This window comes from Blennius ocellaris (assembly GCF_963422515.1).
Source record: "Blennius ocellaris genome assembly, chromosome: 23".
In the NCBI taxonomy this organism is placed as follows: Eukaryota; Metazoa; Chordata; class Actinopteri; order Blenniiformes; family Blenniidae; genus Blennius; species Blennius ocellaris.
Window position 1 is genome coordinate 5,484,745 of NC_137672.1, and position 22,934 is coordinate 5,507,678.

The 22,934-nt window shown below is 46.1% G+C and overlaps 1 protein-coding gene across 2 annotated transcripts in view; it reads left to right on the forward strand.

Moving 5' to 3' along the window:
• The window catches only part of LOC308147133 (phosphatidylinositol-binding clathrin assembly protein), a 106,395-nt gene extending 84,298 nt beyond the window's left edge, over nt 1-22,097 (forward strand). The window contains exons 13-19 of one of the 2 annotated variants that reach the window (XM_080519221.1): nt 96-206; nt 9,764-9,901; nt 10,268-10,298; nt 12,092-12,224; nt 20,480-20,536; nt 21,085-21,204; nt 21,922-22,097. In XM_080519221.1, the coding sequence (XP_080375347.1) occupies nt 96-206; nt 9,764-9,901; nt 10,268-10,298; nt 12,092-12,224; nt 20,480-20,536; nt 21,085-21,204; nt 21,922-21,936 (605 nt within the window). In that variant the 3' untranslated portion in view covers nt 21,937-22,097. The remainder of the gene's footprint in view (nt 1-95; nt 207-9,763; nt 9,902-10,267; nt 10,299-12,091; nt 12,225-20,479; nt 20,537-21,084; nt 21,205-21,921) is intronic. The other variant, XM_080519222.1, reaches the window with a different exon arrangement.
• Nucleotides 22,098-22,934: the final 837 nt, after the last annotated feature.

A 22,934-nucleotide genomic window follows, 5' to 3' on the forward strand; every position in this document is an offset into this window, starting at 1 on the left:
GGCCGTCTTCGTGAAAGTGTCAAGAAGAAGCCGGGATGGAAGAAGACAACGGAGGTCATCGGCGCTAATCGGTCACGTTTAACTGCAATCCTCAGGACTGGACAGGCGGCCTCCGCAGCGGCCCGGCCCGGACATGGCCGTAGATTTCGATGCCGTGTTTGGGAATAAAGCGGCGGCCGGTAGCAACGGCCCACAACCTGCAGCCGGTAAAGCTCCCGTCTGCTGGGTCGGACTGAAAACTAAAATAAAACAACTTTTTTTTTCGGCTTCTGCTGGCGGCGCTGGCTTTTCACTAACCCTCTCCGACGGGCTCCGGAGGCCTTGCCGCCGTTTCACCCCGGGGGGGGGGGGGGGTGGCAGCTTTCTGGCTCTGAGACGTCTCCTGCTGTTTGGCTTGTGGAGACGTCTGCTCCTCTTAACCCTCCTGGGTACGGCTCCTCCACACCGGGTCACTTCACTTCACTAGCCTGGGAGGCAAAAAAAAGGAGTGTTGTAGTATTCATGCTTTCATATCTACTGTGGCAGGTTGTTAGGATCCAGGCCTCTCACCCAGAGGATTATGGGTAAGGGGGCGGGGTTTGGGTTTGGATCACGTCGGGGGTCACCAATGTGGCAGGACGAAGGATGAGGCAGAGCTGAATCTTGGAACACGTCTTTATTTCGCCAAACACAGAACTTGATTGGAACAGCCCACAACAGCCGGGCGCAGGAGAACCCAAACCCCGCCCGTTACCCATAATCCTCTGGGTGAGAGGCCTGGATCCTAACAACCGCCACACTACAAGGCTTATTGCAACTCTTGTTTTTACCTGTCTGAATTAGTCTGCTCCGAACAAACTGCTGATTGTTCAGAATTCTGCTGCTAGACTTCTAACAGGTGTTGTTAACCTCGAAGGTCTCGCATCACTCCAGTCTTATCGGCTCTCCATTGGCTCCCTGTGAAATTCAGGATTGATTTTAAGGTCCGAGTGACTTTCAGACCCTTAAACGGTCCGGCCCCTCAGTACATCCTGGACCTCTTGAAGGCCATACTCTTCATCTGGCCAGAACCTGCTTGAAGTCCCTAAGACTCATTATAAGACCCGAGGGGACCCGTCTTTTCAGTCTGTGGCCCCGAGACTGTGGAACGCTCTGCCCCCTGTCTCTGCGCCTGGCAGGCTCTGTTGTCTCTTTTAAAAAGGATCTGAAAACATGTTTATTTAGGAGCTTTTGGTTGATGGGTCACTTTAATTTTACACATCTATATACATTTTGCCTTTTCTCCTGTACAGCACTGGGATTTTATCTGTGAAAAGCGCTTTATAAATGCATTTTACTTACTTACTATTGGTGTTAAAGCTCTCAAAACCATCAAAATCCAAGCTAAGCCATAATCGCTAAACAAATTTGATGCATGCATTCCTTTACAGTTTCTCAGAATTTTGTGAGATTTGATTGGAAACGCCAAATGAAATCCCCCCCGACTCCTGATTGGTGCCTGCAGCTCTATGATGTCACGCGTTTCCCCGGGAACCGCGCTCACTTTGCTCTGGATAAACGGCAACAATGAAATAATAATAACAAGTGAGCGTATCGTTTGGTGTTGAAAGAAGCGAAATGATCACAGCTTCAGTCAAATCAGCACATGAATCGTGAGTTTAGCAGGTTTTTCCACCTGAAAACGGCGTCAGCTGGTCAAAATCGCCTGAATCCAGCGTGAACTCTTCAAATACCCGCAGCCTTTTAAATGGAGGAAACGACGAGTCGGCGCCGTCTCGGGACCCGTTGCTCTTAAGTGCCTCGGGTCGGAGACGTTTGGCTCGGCGCCCTTTTCCATTGGCTTCCTTTCTTTTAACCTCCCTGCGACCGACACCATCAATCTGGAGCCGCGGATGTCGCCGTGTCACTCCTGAGCCGCGGCCAGCTATCGACCGCCGGGGAGGCGCAGAGGATAAGAGCGTCTCCCTGTGAAGACTCTTGTCATGACGGAGGTGCAGGTGTGGAGCGACGAACCCTCTCAGGGAGAGTCGACTTTATCGAGAGGATTCAGAAAGGAGGAAAAGCTTCTGAGTGGATCTTTGGTTCCAGACCAGGGGTCGGCAACCTTTAATGCTCTAAGAGCCATTTGGTCCCGTTTCCCACTGAACACAACACCCAGAGAGCCGCACACATTTTATTTTGACAGTCCCACAGGAAGACCATGCCAGGAGGACACGACACACAAAACCTTCTTCACTGCTGGTTGACAACTTACAACTAATAAACTAAACTACATGAACTAAGCAACAAAAACACAATTATTAGCAACACTACAAACCTAACATAACCCCCAATAATTACATTTAAAACACGACAGACAGAAACTCCCATAATGCATTGCAGCTCTCAGCTCCTTTATTGCTACACATTATTAAAATGGAAGATAAATGTGGGAGATGTGGATTGTTAGAACCATGAGTGTGAGTGTTGTGTCTTTAATGTCCTGTAGTTGTTGTGTAATTCACTAGAATGTTCCGTCACTCTCAACAAGTCTGGAATGAACCTCCTGGAATTGTCGCAGTTTTACTGTGAAAGGTACAGGAAGCTCCCAGCTTCAGACACCAGTCAATTCTACGTTCTTCATCCATTATTGTTGTAATGACGTCACATTGCTGCGTCGTTCACGACCCTACATGTTACCACTCTTTGTAGAGGGACTGAGCTCTGGGTGGCTTTGCCTCCTTACGTCCCTCCAGGGTGAACTGCAGTGGGACCGAGGCTCAAGGAGACGCAGTGGAGGGTTGCTGACCCCTGGTCTAGAGTCTCGCTGTTGGAGGAAATCCACAGGAATACTCAGTGTGTAAAGAGAGAGAGCTGCAGAACCAAGCAGCTTTTTCCACTAAACCTTCTAAACGTTGCCCGTGTTGGTGCCCATCACTCACTATTTCTGTTTTTTTTTTTTTATTAACTCGTACGAATGGGAGACATTCCAGATTCCAGCTCTTGGAAAGCGGCGAGCCCAGAATGAACCAGGTGCTTCTTGCTGTACTTTCTATCCAGACTATTAAAACTAGCAACTAAGCAAAAACGATCTGGCGAGGTCTCGCCTCACACACACACACACACACATACACACACACACACACTCGCCTAACAACCCAGCAGGCATCGTGACAGGAAGTCCACCGGCGCGTCGCCACCGGACGTCTCTGGTTCTAGAAATGTCTAAAGTGTTGTAGAACCTCCAGTTTAGACTGGCGTCGCTCCCAGTTTCCCTTTTAGGACGCCTCCGTCACAGCAGAATCACCACACAGGCCACCAATCACAAAACATCCCTTCGGGGGGAAAGAAATTCCTCCAAATGAATTCCGAGGATCGTTTTTTTTTTTCTCTCCCTGCGTCGGTGATGAATTACCGCCTCGTTAGCGCCGTGGTCATTAATGCTCGTGGTGTTTGCACAGCTGCTGCATGGCTTCTTGGTACATTTGCCAGTGTTGAGCTGATTTCTTCTTTTTTTTTTTTGGAATGGGGGGGGGGGGGGGGGGGCTGCTGATCTCGGTCTCGCTCTAATCTTGTATCTCCCCGTCGGGCTTGTCTTCCTGCTCTGCTGGGACTGGGCGGTCGGAGGCTCGCGGCGGTTTGGACAGACTAACTTCCTGCTATTAATAGAGCTCGTGTTGAAGCTGCGGCCACGACGACCAACACGCCATCTGGACGACTGGCAACACCTCACTAATAGTCCTGCGTGTGTGTGTGTGCGCGCGCGTGTGCGTGTGCGTGTGTGTGTGCGCGCGTGTGTTTGTTACTGTTTGTATGTGCGTCCACGTCTGTTTGCATGTCCTCTGTCATTTCGCTCCGTCCCATCTGTCTGCTTCTGCCAGTCTGTTTTGTTTTTGTTGTTGTTCACACCAGTCCCACCTTCCTCCTCCTCCTCCTCCTCCTCCTCCTCCTCCCTGATATTTCATCTCTCTGCTTTTGCCTCATTGTCTCCCCATCACACTTCACAAGACGAGAATCACCCAGGCAACTCTGTTCCATCTGCTCTCTGTCTCTCTGTCTCTGTCTCTCTCGTTCTCTCTCGTTCTGTCTCGTTCTCTCTCTCTCTCGTTCTCTCTCTCTCTGTCTCTCTGTCTCTCTCTCTGTCTCTGTCTCTCTCTCTGTCTCTGTGTCTCTCTCTCTGTCTCTGTGTCTCTCTGTCTGTCTCTCTCTCTCTCTCTCGCTCTCTCTCTTGCTCTCTCTCTCGCTCTCTCTCTCCACTCCTCTTTCTTCCCCCTCTGTCTCGTCTGCAAGGTCTTCATTCTTCAACAGTTTTTCTTTTTTTGTACACTTTCACCTGTATTTGTGCTGCACTCGGCTTTTTTTTTTTTGTCAGAAGTGGATTTTTCTGAAGGACTGACTGATTCATTTCTGTGTTTCTAAAGCTCTCCTCACCTTCAGTCAGCTCCACCAGCTTCCCCACTTCTCCGTCGTTCCTCCCATATTTAGCATTTTTGACAGCCGACACATTTTACATATTGTGATCTGAATCTGAATCTTCCCTTTTTTTGTATGTTGACGCTCCACATTGGCGCGTTTGCGTTCTGTGGCCGGCCGTATTAACAGGTAGCGGCTGATCTTCTGAAAGAATCAAAGCCCGGGGAGATTTCAGGTCTCGTTTCCAGTCGTCCTGCATGTGAACAGACAATGTTATGATAGATAATCCATATAGAGTCTTGACTTCTTGTCTGGATCCTCAGACTGATTTCTATCTGTTTTTTTTTTTTTTTTTTTGACTCCTCGAGTCAATCCGACACATTTCAAACAGCTGCTCTCCCCCCCCATGTTGTTTTGTACAAATCTGACAGAGAACAGCTTTAAATCCACTTCCTGTCCCTCAGCGGTGCGCCCCAGCTTCTGAGACGCGCGGCTCCTTATTAAAACAGCAAACACCTGGCGCAGGAAAAGAATCTCGTCTATGCTGATTCCACCGGTTTTCTCTCCGTCGTTCAAATATGTGACGCTATCGCGTCGATAAGAAGGGTGTTGATGGTTAGTTGGAGCTCGTTGTGGTTAAAAAGAGAAAATCATGTCAGAATTGAGCTTTTTTCTATTGAAGCAAATCTATGAGCTCATTTCTCGTAAGTGCCTGTAAATGAAGTGCAGCCCTGTGCGCTCACCAGGTGCCGACTATCGCTTCAAATGAGCAGGACTCCATATTTTCTGCACTTACCTTAAATGCTTTTTGTCGTTCTGTGGAATTTGATATCAAGCACATCAGACGGCGAGAAACTTAAGACACACGACCAAAACATTTGTATGTGTTTGCTGATCCTGGAACACGGGGGGGTCGACAACCTTTATAATGAGAAAACCCACTTTTTAACAATTTTCCTGTCTGGAGCGTAAAAACATGTAGATCCTCTGAAATAAATTTCTATCCAAGCTAATATTTAGTTTGTATTCATAAAGTCATGGGTGTAATTCAGATGTATTTTATTAGATTTTTCCGTCTTTCAGCCCTTTTCAGAAATTTTCTTCTCCCTTTTTCATGGATTTTCCCACTTTAGCTATTTTATGCGTCTTGGCTATTTTAGCCACTTTAGCGATTTAACAAATTATAGCAGATTAAGCTATTTTGGCACCCCCCCCCCCTTTTTCATCTCCTTTACTTATTTTTTTCTTTTCTCTTCCTTTTCCTGAAAAAAGAGAAAACTATATCAGTAATTTCTGTCATTTTTAATGCTTTTTTTTTTTAGTTGTCTTAGCTATTTTATCAATTGTTGTTGGAATTCCAGATATTCTGGCTGTTTAACTCCATTTGGCTGTTTTTAGCTAAGATTAAATAAAAAATAAAATTAAAAAAATCGGTGAAATATGTAAATAAAAATGAAAGCAAACTGTTTATTTACGAGTAATTTTCAGAAAACGTCAGCCACGGGTTGCAGACTGAGCTGCTTTAAAATGAAGAAATCATTAAAATGTGGCACACAGCAGCATCTAAGTATTTAGCTTTTGTTCCAGTGTGTGGCAGTAGTGAGTCATTGTGCCTCAGCAGTGTGCAAAGTGCCTTGCTCAATGCCCTGTTCAACACTTGGAGCTGGCGACAACGATCTGCGACTTCTGTTCTCGGAATGTGGCTATTTTAGCCACTTTAGCTACTTCATGCGTCTTGGCTATTTTAGCCACTTTATCTATTTAACAATTTATAGCAGATTAAGCTATTTTAGCATTTCCCCTCCCCCCCCCGTTTTTTCATCTCCTTTACTTATTTTTTTCTTTTCTCTTCCTTTTCCTGAAAAAAGAGAACTATATGAGCAATTTCTGTCATTTTTAATGTATTTTTTAAATTACTTTTTGAGTTGTTTTAGCTATTGTATCAATTGTTGGAATTCCAGACATTCTGGCTGTTTAACTCCATTTAGCTGTTTTTGGCTAAGATTAAATAAAAATAACATTTAAAAAAAAATCGGTGAAATATGTAAATAAAAATGAAAGCAAACTGTTTATTTACGAGTAATTTTCAGAAAGCGTCAGCCGCGGGTTGCAGACGGAGCTGCTTTGAAATGACGAAATCGTTAAAGACAGTGTCGCTCACAGGAGCATCTAGATATTTAGCTTTTGTTCCAGTGTGTGGCAGTAGTGAGTCATTGTGCCTCAGCAGTGGGCAAAGTGCCTTGCTCAATGCCCTGTTCAACACTTGTAGCTGGCGACAACGATCTGCGACTTCTGTTCTCGGAACGCACGGGAAGAGATTCACTGCGCCACCTTGTGGCAGGTGTTGGTACTGCATGACCGCTCGGCTTAGCTTCAGCGGCTCTTATGCGTCTTTTATTCAAAATGCCAATTAATTTCCATGCAGTGTGTGATCCAGCGCAGGAAGCTCCTCCACCCTCGGACTTTCTCTCTCCGTTTGCTTCCATTTATTCACTGACACGGTGGTTTTAAAGAACGAGGAAGAATCACCTGCACCGCCGGTGTTTCATCACCCAGACAACAATAATAGAAACGCCGAGACTGAATTAAAAAGGCCAAACTCGAATTCATTCCTCTTCCACTCGTTCTTAATTCCTCCCCTTTTCTCTCCCTAAATTCCTCGACATCTTCCTCGCGTCCGTCTCCGTGTGTTTATCTCCGCTCTCCCCCCTTTTTTTCTCTCGTCTGCTAAGCTAGCAGGAAAAGTGTTTTCTGAATCTCTTGTGTCAGCACCACTGTCAGGCCTGCATCCTAACTAAATATTATTCCTCCTCTTATTTTTTTTCCACCAGCGTCAGTTGCCTTCTTTTCTTTTTTAGCCATCCATCCTCTTCCTCCTCTTCCTCTTCCTCCTCCTCCACATTTTACAGCCTTCACTTCCTCATCGTCCTCTCTTCAGTCCCTTTTGGAATAAATGTCACCTTTTTACAGCCAGTTTTTCAGCTTGTGTGTAGAATATCTACATTCCTACTGCCTGTTCAGCTTTGTGCGAACATTTGACAGAAATGTCTCCTGCGTTGGCGTAGTTGTATATAATTTGCTTTATTACGCTGCACACCGGTCCCCCTGGTGGTTGCGTGTGGCGTGTGCGTTTCTTAATGCGCGTTTTCAAATTTCATCGTGAATTTCAACTTGATCCAGGCACTAATATTGTTCCAACCACGTCGTGTCCAAGCGACGAAGAGTCTTCTCTCCTGCTCTTATTGACCACTTCCACACAGAGTCACACCTCCGGCTCGGTACCGGCAGAGAGGAGCCATTAGCTCAATGAGCGCCGACACGGACGGTTGTTAGCGCAGGCCCTCACACGCTCGCGTTCCGCCGACACGGGGAAATGACTCTTGTCCCCCCCCCCCCCCGAAACCCCCGGCCAACTAATCACTGGTTGGGGAGTGGAAGTGTTGTTACACGACGGCTCGGGAACAGATAAATCAATCATCTCCGGCAAACGGCCGTGAGCTACTGACTCAGGGATTATTGGCTGGGAAGTGATGGAACCCGGCGGGTTGGGGAAATGGAGGCGAGGCGAGGCGTCTGGGTGGAGCTGCTGCTGAAGGCAAATGTTCAAAAGAAGCCCACAGGCGAAATTCACTTGACAAGAGAGACTCGCGGTCTGTTTGAGGTTCTTGTTAAGGAGGAATATAGTCTTAAAATTCTCACATCCAAACTGTCCGGCGCCGCCACGGCCGCACGTTTTGGGAAAGTTAGGCTGGAAAATTGAGTCGGTTCGTCAAAGTTCTCCTATTTCTTAAGAACAATTTCAAATTTTTTCGTAATTTCTCAATTCATGTCGCACCAATTGCTGCGCGCTCGCGTTTAGCATTCACATTAAATCATAGATGACCGGGTGAACTAAATTATTTTTATTTATTTAATTTTTTTTTTTTAATCGGTGCTTATATTGCAATGATTAGATGCAATCAGGATTAAGGACGTTTAGATATTTTCGCCACTTTGAGAATTTAACACATTTTCAGGTGATTTAGCCATCTTTAGTCATTTTCAGAAATGTTCAACAATTTAAAGTCCCGGTGAAATGAAACACACGATATACGATAGTTGTGGTTCTACTTCTAAGGTTCCTCCGACTCTGCCCCACCACTGTTGTCGCATAACAAAGTTATTTGAATTTTGAATCTCCAGCCGAGGAAGTCGGGGGAATCCTTCTTCGTGGGCGTGACGTCAAGAGTTGTGCAGATCTCCATCTGTTGTGTTTACATTGACTTGTTTCCTCTTAAATATCCAAGTTTAACAGTGTTTTGAAGTTATAGTCGGTGTTTTATGAGCCTTGATGAAAGATTGAGCCTGGAAGAGACCGAGAGAGGAGAGAAGGAGGTGGCGGGAGCAGCTAGCCGTTAGCTCGGGCGGCTAATATACGATCAAGTAAAACCTGGACTCATCTTCGGTGATTCCACAGTCAGAAAAGCGCTTCATCATGATCCAGGAAGTCGTTCTGCCAAAAGTTAGGAGCCTCAAAGCCTCAAAGGTGAAAACTGGCGGCTGCTGAGGCGAGGAGACGAGGACGAATGGAGGACGAAGCGTCTTCTGCTTCCTCAAACATGTTCCAGACGGGGTCACCGATGGCAGAACGACACATTCTGTGTCTTCTTCATCAATCACTGGGTTTGAAATGATGATGATGAAATATGGTTAAATTCAGCCTCTTCGTGGTCAAAACTCTGATCCTCCATAATGTAAACACAACTTGGGCGTCTGCACAACTCGTGATGTCACTCTATTATTGTCAGAAGCTCCGCCCAGCAGCGGAAATACCAACGTTTATCGGCTATTTTCTCGCAGATTGCCGTGTTTTAACATTTTACCCTTGAGCCAGTTAGCATAAAAAATGTCCCTAGAAGCGACACCAGAGTGTTTTGGAGGTCGAAGTTTCATTTCACTAGGACTTTAAAGTCATTCCAGCAAGAGAGATGAAACGTGAAGGTACATGGCGGGAGGAGGAAGTGGTATAATGTTGAATTCTTCTCAGTCTAAACCGAGAATGTGGCTCGACTATGAAAATAGTTCGGTTTGATGTTAGCCGGTCCAAACGGGAAAAAAAAAAAAACGCAAGTAATGAGAAACTCCTGATATTCTCCCATCGAAGGATTAGAACTGCTCCGACGTGGAGAAAGTCGATGCTTGACTGGCTTCTTGGGACGAGGAAAACACTTCTCACCTCCTTAATTTTAGTTTTAAACAAGTTCTCTCTCTCTCTCTCTCTCTCTCTCTCTCCTTCCTCTCTCTCTCTCTCTCTCCTCTGTTAATCCCTGAACATCCATCCTTAATCAGGAAATTCAGGTTTTTTTCTCTCCCCCTCGTTCCTGGTCTCATTCACCACGTCTCTCCCCGTCAGGTTTCGATGCTCTCGGCGACCTGCTCAAGCCGACGCTTCCCACGCACTCGGCGCCGCCGCCTCCTCAAATGGCCCTCCACCCCGGAGGGAAGCTGCTCGCCACCGACCTGGACTCCTCTCTGGCCAACCTCGTGGGCAGTGAGTGTCCACATGCACGTCCACGCGAGGGGGAGAAAAGTTTTCCGCGCTGCAGTTTTTTGTCTTGTCGGGGGAGGGGTGTTACATAACGGACCTTTTTAATGTATAGAATACACGGTGATGTCCACGTTTCCATTGAAATCCCTGGTTTGTCGGACACACAGTGGGAATCTGGCAGTGAGGCTCATTAACTTGCACAGTTTCAATCTCTTCAGGAATAACAGAACAAAGTTGAGGAAAAACACGGAGGGAAGGGATAATTAAAAAAAAAAAAAAAAAGTGCCTCACTGTTTTTTTTTTTTTTTTGTCTTCACCTTTCTTTTAACTATGATCAATCAGTTTTTCTATGTTTCTCTCCGTCCTCAGATCTGCAGTTCGGTGGGACCCCCGCCAAGAAGTAAGTCGCCCCGAAACGACGCTACTTTTTCCTCAACGTTGCCTCCAAACTTTGCAGGTTTTTTGGTTCAATTAGGGAGGATCGTGACGTTTGTCTGTGGACGAGATGCACCGGGGGTTGTTTTGATCGCGCTTGGGATCTCGGATCAAACCAGCAACACGGCGAGTTGTGGGAATTCGAGAAGTTAAATCAGCCGTAACGCAGGTTTCAGTTTCAGAGAAACATGCAGGAGGGACTCAGTGTGGCGGCTTGTTTAATAAAGTGTTAATAAAGCTGCATGCGACGCTTCAGCCGCTGCAGAGTTCTGTGAAAATCAACATTTTATTTATAGTGGAGGGTTTTGTTTTGATTTATCGAGGTGACAAATGTGACTCTTAAATAAGTGTGGATCAGTCGATGGTCGGCTCAATCTGCGTCACTTTTAAAGTGCAAAAAGGTGATTAAAGTGCATAATGTCTCTCAAAAAACACTAATTTAACTCCAATGGCTCACAAAGTCAATGTCTCCAGTTCGTTAGTTTTTAAATTGGACAAATGCAACATAACAAACTGCAGTTTTGAAAAATATTGGGAGAATTAATTATTTTTAAATACATAATTAATGCATTTATTTGGTATAAAGTGGACCAGAAAGACTCTTTAGACCTTTATGACCGAAACAGACTTTTTTTGGATTTTCCCACCAAATCAAATTTACCTGGAGCCACAAAAACATGTTAAACCTTTAAAACGAGACGAACACAACTGCTAAAGTTTCATATATAAACTAGTTTTTAAACATAACAAACTCTTTTGTGTTGCACTTGTGAAGTTTCAAATTTAAATACGGTTAGTAAACACTTCATTACATTTTCAGCAGTTTCATTCTTTTTCAGCAATTCTTTATTAATCCCAGAGGGAAATTCCTTTAAGCATCGGTGCTCACAGAATAAATAGAAAGATGAAATATGGCGGGATGAAAATAAAGTAAGCAACATTCAATTTTAATGTGTACGAGGCTTAACGGTGAATAATCTAAACACAAAGGATTAAATCAACCGAAACAGGAGTTATAGTGGTAGAAATACAGGAAGGGAGGACGTTTGAGTCATTTTAACAATTTTCTATTTGTTTTTAAGCAGTTTTGCTTGTAGACAATTAAAACTGCTTAAAAACAAATACAAATTCCATTTCAAAATCATTTTCCATTTAAAAAGTCATTGTAGAATTTTGTTATTTTAGCTTGTTTTTTTTTGGCCTTTTTCAACCTAAAAGACATTCTGAATATGACAAAAGTAAGAAATTGTTTATTGAGGTGTAATTTGGTGAGGCTTCATGGCTGCAGGTTGTAGACCTCCGCTTCAGGCCACAAAGGTTCATCAGCGCCCTGGACTCAAATGAAACGTCCTGTCGTACATTCGCTTATCAAATCTTAGGATTTATTTTGAAAAATGACCGGACTCTCTCGGTTACATCTCGGCCACTTGAGCGCCAAACGTTTAACCCGCAAGCTAGCAAAATGAGCAGACAACAGACGTCTTTGGAAAGTTTCTTCTCGGAGGGGAAAAGAAACAGAAGAAGAGCCGACAACTTCCTAAGAAAAAGAAAGTTTTTAACAGACAGTAGCAGGAGTTCTACTTGAAGTATGGATTTATCGCGCCCACTTGGAGACCCTGGATTAAAAAAACAAGTTCCCGGAGTATTTTTTTTATAACGTTTGTTATTTTATTTATTTTATTAGAATATATATTTCTTATTATCACGTTTATTATATTCGCAATATAACCCATCTACGATCCCGTCTCCCCCGGACAGGCCCGAGATGCAGTGGAGCCAGCCGGGAGAGAAGAAGCTGACCGGCGGCCAGAACTGGCAGAACAAGACCATGTCCACCACGCAGTGGGGCCCCGCCCCCATGGCGCCGCCGCCCATGCCTGTACAGCATGTGGTGAGGACACACACACACACACACACACACACACACACACACACACACACACACACACACACGGTCGCATGTTGTCGTCAAATACAGAAAACTTCCCGCAGAGCATGCCTCCGACACCGATCCAGTTCAGTCTGACTCTTCCTGTTAATAATTGTCCTTATTAATTCTGGACAGTCGGTCAGGAAAACGGAGGGTGGGGGTCAGACCTCCGCCACCGTCACTCTAAACTCTTCAGATCCTCACAAAGAGGTTCTGAATGAACAAAGCCTTCAAACTGTTTCACAGCCAGAAGCTCCTGAAACCCGGAAGTCAAATATGTACCCGATAAAGGATCAATCCACTGTTTGTTTACTTTTGTCCAGAGGTAAGAATAAAACTACTGTTTTGAAGTTTGATAGGGAAAAAGGCTAATAATTGTGCAGTTTTCTGCAACGGAGAGTTTCTGGGCTCGGAGCCAGCTGCTGGTTGACTTTGTCTAAAGACTTCAAACCGCAGTTTTACTCTCCTCGACTTATTGTTGTTATTATTATTATTATTATTGCTGCTTTTATCATTTGACTAAATGATAAAAGAAAAATCATATTGAAATTCAACTTTTAATGAAAAAAACCCAACGTGTTTAACAAAGCTAACCTTTAGTTTTTAAATTGGACAAATGCAACCCTTTTGATAAATATTAATACATAATAAATGCATTTATTTGGTATAAAGTGGACCAGAAAGACTCTTTAGACCAGCGCTCTGGAACCTTTATGACCAAAAGAGACTTTTTTTTATGATTTTTCCACCAAATCAAATTTACCTGGAGCCACAAAAACATGTTAAACCTTTAAAACGAGGCGAACACAACTGCTAAAGTTTCATATATACACTAGTGTTGAACTGTTTTGTGTAATCGGAGGGGAAAACGCTAATAGTTGTGCAGTTTTCTGCAACAGCTTCTGGGCTCGGCTGCTGTTTGACTTTGTCTAAAGACTTTAAACCGCAGTTTTACTCTGCTCGACTTATTGTTATTATTATTATTATTGCTGGAAAAATCAATCCCTGCTCCGCAGAATAGGTTTCAGTGACCGGCTCAGACATGCAGGCCCCGACACCTTCGTCTTTTGTTTCCGTTTTAAAGGAAGATGTCAAAGTAGAAGTGCTTCCGAGACGCGTGAAGCAGAAATGTGAAGCCTCCACGTCAGTTTGAGACGAAAACGAATCACCGCAGTCGCATGAAAACCTCAAGTCGCCTCGCTTGTCGTTATTAAGTGTGAAGGAATGTAGAAGAATCTAAAGACCAACCAGTTTCACGTATTAATCTAATTCATTTATTATCAATTCAATGAAATTCTATGTGAAACGCAAAGAAAAACACGTCTCAACATGTCGTCTGCATGTTTTCTTCTTTTCTGTGTTGTGCGCATGGTGTGTGTGTGTGTGTGTGTGCGTGTGTGCGTGTGTGCGTGTGTGCGTGTGTGCGTGTGTGCGTGTGTGCGTGTGTGCGTGTGTGTGCGTGTGTGCGTGTGTGCGTGTGTGCGTGTGCGTGTGTGCGTGTGTGTGTGTGTGTGTGTGTGTGTGTGTGTGTGTGTGTGTGTGTGTGTGTGTGTGTGTGTGTGTGTGTGTGTGTGTGTGTGTGTGTGTGTGTGTGTGTGTGTGTGTGTGTGTGTGTGTGTGTGTGTGTGGACTGTAGTTTCTGGCTGACCAGTACAAACTGTCACTAACCCTCGGCTTCCTCCCTTCCTGTCCCTCTCTCTCTCTCTCTCTCTCTCTCTTTCTCTCTCTCCCCTGCTGTCACTCTCTCTCCTCTCTCCCTTCCCGTCCCGTGCGTCCTCATCCTTTCCTTTCTTTTCTCATCCCTCCCGTTTTGCACCATCATCCCCTCGTCTTCCTTCCCTCCTGCTCTGCCCGTCCTGTTTTTTTTTCCGCCGCGCCGCCTCCCCACATCTTTTATTCACTCTGCTTACTCTGCTCTTCTCATCTTCTCACTCCCTTCTTTTACTTCTGGTCAAATCCTCCCCGTCGCTCCTCTCCCTCTCCATCGCTCACGTCTTCCGATTGTCCTCTTTGCCTCCCTCTTTCATCACCTCCCGCTCGTTTGCTTTGATTCCCTCCTCCGTTCTTCACGTCTGTCGTCTCTTCTTCTTCTTCTTCTCTCGTCTCTTGTCCCTTTTCCTCCCTGTTGCGTCCCGATGCAGAATGGAATGTTCTATACTAGTTATGTAAGTACTTATCTCTGTTTAGTAAGACAAGTCCTAACGAGCTTCACTCAACAAATGTCTTCCTGCCTCCTTCTATCCTCCTCTTCTTGTTTTCACTCTGTCACCTCTCTTTCTTCCACCACTTCCACAGAGAAACTCGTTTCAGAAGAATGTTTTTCGTCTCTCACCCAATTCCTACCAATAACCCTTTCACCCTTCCTGAGTTGCATAAGAAAAAAGAAACAACAACTCATCACAGGAAGTCCCTGCTCAGTTTCTTTGGCTTCATCGGGTCGATCAAGTGTCACTTCAGCGTCGACGGCCATAGTTTGTTTGACCTGCATGAAATATTTTCTTTCAAAGCAATATATCAATATTAAATGTGCATCTTTTCTATATTTGAAAAAGCAAAACGTCGGCGGTCTTTGATCGTGTCTTCTCACAACAAAGACACTGTGTGTAGAGCAAATACAAGAAAAGTCATTTAAAACAAAAAACTAAAGCACAAACTACAACTTTGGCCACATTTACACTTCTCTGGGCCACGGAACACACAACTTTTTAAAAACCTTCCAACTCCGTCTCCATGGAAACACTTAGATATTTCCAGCACACACTGCCCCCCCACAGTGCAAACCAAAGTTAACCGCCACTCCACACCTTAGCGGACATGTTGCCTCCATGGTCCTTCACCGTGTCCAGCTGAAAGCCTGCTAATGTCCCTCATGACCAGTCCTCCGCCGTCTCAATAATGCCGACTCAGCGGGACCGTCCACCGGCTCTCTCGTTCACATCTCCAGATACCAGACGCAGCCTCCTCCATATCGCTCGCTGCCGCCGCGGAACCGACATGTTTACGTCAATGGTCGTCTTCCGTCCGTCGCGCGTCTATCAGAAGATCGTCTTTCTATTGTCAACGTGTCACATGACGCAACAGTGAAACCATGTCGCCCGCCACCATCCGAAGCTCGTTATGATTTAACCCCTCTGAGTTGAAGCGATCATTCTAATCCTGAAATCTATCAGTTACAGCAGTTTGAGTCACTTTGGCCCAATCCCAATTCAATTTTGTAGCCCTACCCCTTAGCCCTCCACCTCCGCCTTCCCCTCCAAAACGAGGGCAAAGGGATAAAAGTTTCAGCCCTTAGATTTGGGACACCCCTCTCCCTCTGCTCAGCCCCTCCCCCTCTCGCTCCGTCTCACAGTTGTGACGTCATAATGCGGCGCCGTTCTTTCAGCAGCGCTGAACCACGGATGTTTGTTGATTTTCCAGCCGGAGCGTCGTCCTGCCGTCCCAAATTCAACGTGTTGCAGTAGCTTGGCTGCTTTGTTTCGTTTTCCGCCTTTCCCAGATCAAGGCCAAGAAATAGACGGAGACATGGATTACTTCAGTTTTTGTATTTGGACTTCAGAAATATTTCCTCGTTCACCATGTGAAAGCGGAGGAGCTTCCTTGTTTGCTCGGGGGTCCCTGTTTTCAAAACACCCATATTAGAAGACTTTGGAACTCTACAGTGTAATAATGAAATGTTATAAACACGGTCTCTACCAAACAAATACACACAGAAGCTCCATGCGGCAGCGCTACGCTAATGCCGTTCTTACTAGTAAAAAACACAACAGGTTTATATAACTTTAGAAGCGTATATATGTGAAATGCAAGTCCTTCGGCGCCATGTCCTCCTACCCCTCTGTTTAAAGTGTGCATCTGTAAACGCTTTGTTTAGAGGGGTGAATAGCCCTTCCCCTCACCCCTCCACCTCTGCACAATGGTGACATGGGACACCCCTCAGACTCTCCTGAACGCGCACTTCAAAGGGGTAGGGGTAAGGGGTAGAATTGGGATTGGCCATTTGACTGTCTCATCATTTTACGACTTCTGGGGACGTTATATGGACGTGGTTCCATTTTTCTACAGTTGTAGCCTAAACTTGGCAGCTTCTGCCTGAACGTCTTGGACCTTAAACCAACTCAAACCTCCGGACGGTGAAGCTTCTCTGCCTCCAGAATGATGCGTATAGATGGAATTTAATTCCCCAGGAGTCCAGGAAAACAACACGCTCACTCCCACTCACACCCGGCAGACGTCCCCCCCCCCCCCCCCCACGTCCAACTGTAACTCCTAAACTCTACTCGGTAAACCAACGGCACAAAACTTTGGTTTCCTTTTCTTTAGGTATTTTATTTTTTTATTTGCGCCTCAATTTTTAAAAGTGATCATCTTAAGTCAGGGCGGCGTCTTGTCGACGTGCCTCTCGTCTAACTCGGCCTCTCGTCTCTCGGCTGCATCGCTTCACCTTTTGACTCTCGCCGACAAGCGAGCGAGAAGAAATAGCGCCTGTGGGGGATTAATTCAGCAGCACGATGAAGACAGCCTGGTTATTTATTTATTATTTTTCCCTGTATGCAAAGCAAACTGAAATGCTTGGTAGTTTTTTTTTGTTGGTTTGTCTTATACAAACAAATCTGTCCATTGCGTGTTCAGCAGCGACCCGATCAGGCCTTCAGACGTCCGTCCAGCGGAACAGCAGAGCTTCTACTAATAGAGGAGCTCATTAAGACTCCCCGGAACGGGGGAAACTAAATATGCACGTCTGCAGAAGCGGCAAACATGATAAATAAGTCACGGCGGCGCGCGGCAGGGAATGCAGGAGACATCACAGGTAACGGCGGCGGATGAGTCGGCTGTGGCGCGTCAGGCATGACAAGTGAAACTCCCACGTCTGTGATTCCCGCCAGAAGGCGAAAGGTTGCAGCAGCCCCCCGCCGGCTTGATACTTGCGATGCCAGACAGGAGCCGTGGCAAAGCGTCTCACTTTATTCATCCTTTACTTAACCCGGCGGGTCGCGTCGGGTCAGAAGTCTGACTCTGCTCCGAGAACGCCGCCCACGTCGTAGGAGACGGCGGCGGCTGGGGGGGGGGGGGGGGGGGTGACGGCGGGAGCTCGGCTCTGAATGCTCAAACTCCGGATGAAAGACGCCACGGAAAAAGGAACGACAAAAAAAAAAAGTCTTTCAAAAACAACACACGAAAAGAAAAAAGTCATACGGGGAGACGAACACAAGACGGAGAGGAAACGCTCCGGGAGGCGTGAGGTTTGAGCGCGAGAAGACAGGAAGCGGTGGAAGTAAAACACGACGCATCGGCGGCCGACAGCTTGCGTGCCGAGACGGAGGATCTGTAGGAGTGTTTCTCCCGCGCCGTTTTCTGCCTCCGACTTTTGGGGGGGGGGGGAAAGTTCAGGGAACAATAGCAGCCATTGTTTTTTAACCACGTGCCGCCACAGAGACGCTCCGAGACGCACGGTGGACGCAAGGCACAACGAGACACAAATTAAAACAGTGTTTTTCAACCTTTTTTGAGCCAAGGCACTTTTTTTTCTTTGGAAGAATCTGGAGGCACACCACCACCTGAAAATGTTAAAATGTGAAACTCTGTAGCCTCTATTAACAATATAAAGTCTTTCTCATCAAAGTTTTATCAACAAGAATCAAATAAATACAGAAAAAAAGTATTTCCCAATTTCTTTTTTTAATAGTGACTCCCTCAGTGTGAAACCTGGACCTGATGGATGAAGAGCTGAGATCCTGGTTCACATTCTTCCTTTTCAAAAACTTCTCCATCACTGTCACTGACACAGTACTTTGATACAAGATGGTAGCAGGAGGTGGAGATTAACCACACTGACGTCTGTCAGTTTACATTTCAACGGCAAAGTTCTGTGCTGCCATCTAGTGGTGAAGAGTATTTATACATGATTACTCTTCAACACACTGCGGCTGTGAGAGCAAATGTTTTTTAGAAAAAATGTGAAATTGGATAATTTCCCACGGCTCACCTGACTAGATCTGGAGAAACACCAGTGTACCGCGGCACAGTGGTTGAAAAACAGTGAATTAAAGAACACAAACTCCACCTCGTCAACCTGAACGACGGGACGTCGTTGCTATGAGGCGACGTCGTCATGCAGCTCGACACGACACGAGAAGCAGAACGTTTCCCCCCAAAAAGTGATTCTCAAACTGGATTGAAGACAAAAAACATGAATAATCCAAGTTGGAAGTGTTGCCATGACAACAGGAAGCAGTCAACGAGTCAACCGGTCCTGCAGGGTTTAGCTCCTCCCAGTTTCAACACGCCTGATTGTGATGAGGAGCTCGTTATTGGGCTTTTTCACAACCTTGGCGATGATGTCATCGTTGCGTTCAGGTCTGCTGAAGCAGGGAACTAAAACGTGCAGGACACGCCCCTGATACAAACGTGTATTATAGAGTACATCGTGAAGGTACAAGTCATTCGGTATAGTTTCCTCACATAAAATGGGGTTTGGGGTCAAAAGTGTCGTTTTCCTATCGGAAAAGTTTCGTGTTTCCAAAGCAACATGATGGCATCAAAGCAAAGAATATATAAGTGTGGGAGTACTTGTACTTCAAGCTGCAGGGCAAAAAATAGCTTTAATTCCAGGACAATATATTTGAATAAGTCGTTTTTTTTTTTATCTCCATATAGAAACATTTCATGGCGACTTGGCCGAATTTTTAGTTTCTAACATCAATCATGGGTAGATTTAAATGTAAATGAGACTTTAGTCACAAGAGATTTCCAGAACGAACTAACCAAATGAAATGTAGATTTGTTTTGTGTGAAATGCGAATATATAAAGGCAGAATTGATTCATGTAAAAATTTAAGCTCTTCAGTTCTGAGGATTAAAAAAAAAAAAAGAAATTCCTCCCAGTAAGTTTTGACCATTTAAGATAATACTGAATGTTGTACGTAAATTAGGTGGAAGCTACAGTGACGGGACTAATGTCTACTGTATTCCTGGATTCTGCTGCTCTTCATCTTCATCTGAAGCGTTGATCCGGCCGCCGCTGCGTTTGTAGCAATTGCAGGATAATAGGAGTGACGTTTTTTATTTTTTTTGGCCGCTTAAACGCTGGAATCTTACCGTTGCTCTGCCTCGACGAACGCAATCCATCATTTCACATGAGACAGCCGCAGTAATGTACGACTCCTTGTGGCTAATTACTCTGGGCTAATGTAGTGTTTTCACTTCCCTCCGCTCATCCAAGCCGGCGTGAGAGAGATCTGGGCCCCGTGCAGTTAATGCAGCCGGAGTGACGGCGGCGCGATAAAGTCATGTTGGAAATGCCACGGTCGTCTCGTTTACGATGACGGATGAGGCCCGGGGAGGCCGCGGCGTGTTCCCGCGAGCTGGTTTTTAAAAATTTTTTATCGCTTTCCTGAAAGCGGCGGGACTTCCGGGGGTGAAGCGTCCCCACGTCCGGTTGCAGACGACACGGAGCGATGAAATCCCGCTCGTGTTCGAGGGAACAGTGACTCCGCAAACTGTTGACGCCGCCGCCAATCGATGGCTCGTCCCACCTGTTCATATTCATCCTCCCGTGCGCCATCAGGACGTCGGGCTCCTCGCTGCAGCGCACCGCAAATTGCCCGTCACAGAGTGGTTGTGATTTGCTCAGAGAGCACAGGGCACGGCCGAACGCCCCCTCCCCCTCCCCCCACTAATGATGGCTCCCAGCAGGGGGCCACTCAGGACCTGGGCCACACGCCGCGTCGCTGTGATCCTAATGTGCACACGCTTCAGCATTAACTGTGGCGTCCATCCAGATACTGGCCCTGTTTAAATGTCAACGATCTGCTGGAAACATTTTTATTTCTTCTTTTTATTTCCCCTTCAGAAGGCGGCACTTCCTTAACGACCGTCAGACGCAGAAAAGTCGGTATCTGCTGTATGCAGATGACTGCGTGGTAAATGTTCACATTAAACAGCGACGCCCGGCTTTGTGTTTTCTTATATTAATATTATGTCGTCAACATCAGGGCTGCAGAATCTCCATCCCCACTTCCAGACCAAGAACATTTGACACTTTATAGCCGCTTTAAATGACCTTCATCCACAAACAACCTGCACAACCAGTGATTGTTATATTTTTGGGAATCGGCTGAAATGTATTGGTCCCACGTTTTCCACAGTAAACTGTTTGACTCTGGTCATTTTTTTCTTTCTTTTCTCCAGTTATAGAGACTTTCTCTGCTCTCTTTCAGGCTCCAGCTCCCATGGCTTTTCCCATGACCACACCGCAAGTGCCTGTGTATGGAATGGTGAGTTTTGCAGTGACGTACAAAGTAATGGCGAAGTCCAAACGTGACCTGCATTTCCCATTTTCATTCGTGTTTCCTCTGTTATATAGCACATGTATTCTGTACGTTCTCCCCAAGAACACAGCCACCATCGTCAAGTATTGGTCTCTTTGTTCCTGGTGTGAACTCCACGCTGTGAGCTTTCAAAGCAGGGAGCTAAAAATGACAGATTGGTAGGAAATGATTAGATTTCAACAGGATTCCTCCTCGCCGTGAGTGGAAAAAACCCACAAAAACAGGATTTATCACAACTGCTTTGAGGCTTAAGCCTCAAAGTGACGTCCTTCACTCCGAACGAGTGAAAGAAAAAGTGGAAACCTGGACAAATCTAGAAGATTTCAGTCGATCTGAACACGCCTGCTCTCGACCCCTCGGCCGAGCAGCAATTCTCGATTGTTAAACGTCACATTAAAGCTGGTAAATGAGAGCGGGTGTGCGTTTTACTTATATTCGCGGTGGAATTGACGTGTCACTCGGTGGAGTGACGGAGGGTTTTGTGTCGTCCTCAGGTCCCGCCCCCTCAGATGGGTCAGATGGGCGGCGTACAGATCATGGCTCCTCAGCCAATGATGTACAACCAGCCTGTTCTCAGACCCACCAACCCCTTTGCCCCCATGCCTGGAGCCCAGGTGACACACACACACACACACACACACACACACACACACACACACACACACACACACACACACACACACACACACACACACACACACACACACACACACACACACACACACACACACACACACACACACACACACACACACACACACACACACACACACACACACACACACACACACACACACACACACACACACACACACACACACACACACACACACACACACACACACACACACACACACACACACACACACACAGGGATAAGAAACGTGAAGATTGATTAAAAAGAGGTTTTGCTACTATGTGAAGAAAATATTGTGCTCCTGGTAGAGAACAAACAACGTGACGACACACATGAAAGCCTTGAAGCTGCAACTTTAAAAAAAAAAGAAAAAAAAGTGTTGTGGCTCGTGATTCATCACCTCCGACTAACTTTGACTGTCAAAGCTTTTTTTTTTTTTTTTTTACAGTCCAACATAATGACTGGAGTACAAAGCCTGGAGTGTGCATGTGAACAAAAGACTTTCTCAAAACCCTTAAAATGTTTTTAAAAAAAAGTGCTTTTTTAACCTGAAAACCTCGAAACAAGGTCTGAGATTATTCAGAATGAGATTTTTTTTTTTGCGGTTTCATGGTCTTGTCTACTTCTCTGCGTTGCGACATCATTTTCATGTCGTCTAACTCCAGGCGTCGCTTCTCCCCCCTGCTGTGTACAGATGCAGTTCATGTAATCCAGTCGGGGGGGAAGCAGAGTGCCAAAAGCCACAAACAAACAAAAACAGCAGAAGAAAACACACAAAGAGGACGATGAGATGGACGGAGGAGCGACCCCACGAAGCTGAACGACGAGAAAGACCGACCAACACCCGAACTGAAGTTTGGAATGAGGAGGAGACGGAACGGAGGAGGAAGAGATGGATGATGTGTGGTGGTGGGGAGGAGGAGGAGGAGGAGGGGGAGGGGGAGGGGGAGGAGGAGGAGGAAGGGGGAGTCCTCCTGGCTGGTGGTCGTCTGAAACAACTCCTTGCTTGTGTGTGAGTGTAGCTTCTCTCTGTTAAATGTTTAAATCTCATGGAGGGAGAGAGAGAAGAGGGGGAGGGAGGTGGAGGAGGAGGAGGAGGAAGTCCTTCCTCCGGGTTCCAGCCGCCCGGCTGCTGCGGAATTAGCTTTATATCACACCGGTGCTATTCCGTCCTCTGGGGGGGGAAACCCAGAGGACGAGTGTCTGTTCAGTGTGTTTGTTCAGCAGAAAACTACGTCTCGCGTGTGCAGCAGTTGTTTCAGACGCCTCCGGAGCCCCGCCTCCCTCCAGAGCCCCGCCCCCCTCACTCCGGAGCCCCGCCTCCCTCCGTCCTCGACTGTCCATCCGGCCGGAGCTCCAGGAGCGAAGCTCCTCCAGTGGGCCTCCTGTCTCGTTTCCACTCCGACGGGAAAATGTCTTTGTATTGTTTGGTCCCGATTTTTCCGCTAACTATCGCGGCTCGTCCAGCGATTAATTTTTTTCAAATTTTTTGTTGACGCTTTTGCTGATGGTAGTCGAGCGTTTGTTGTTCTGGGTTTTTTTTTTGTTCAAAGTCTTTGCATCGTTTTCACCGGGGCGACGCCACAGATGCACACAGGAGCGACGACGCTAATGCGCTAACTCGGGACGAAATGGTTCTGAGGCTTCGTCGCAAAAAAAAAAAAATGTGAAGGAACTCATTTTTATCTGTATTTTATCTGCAGATTC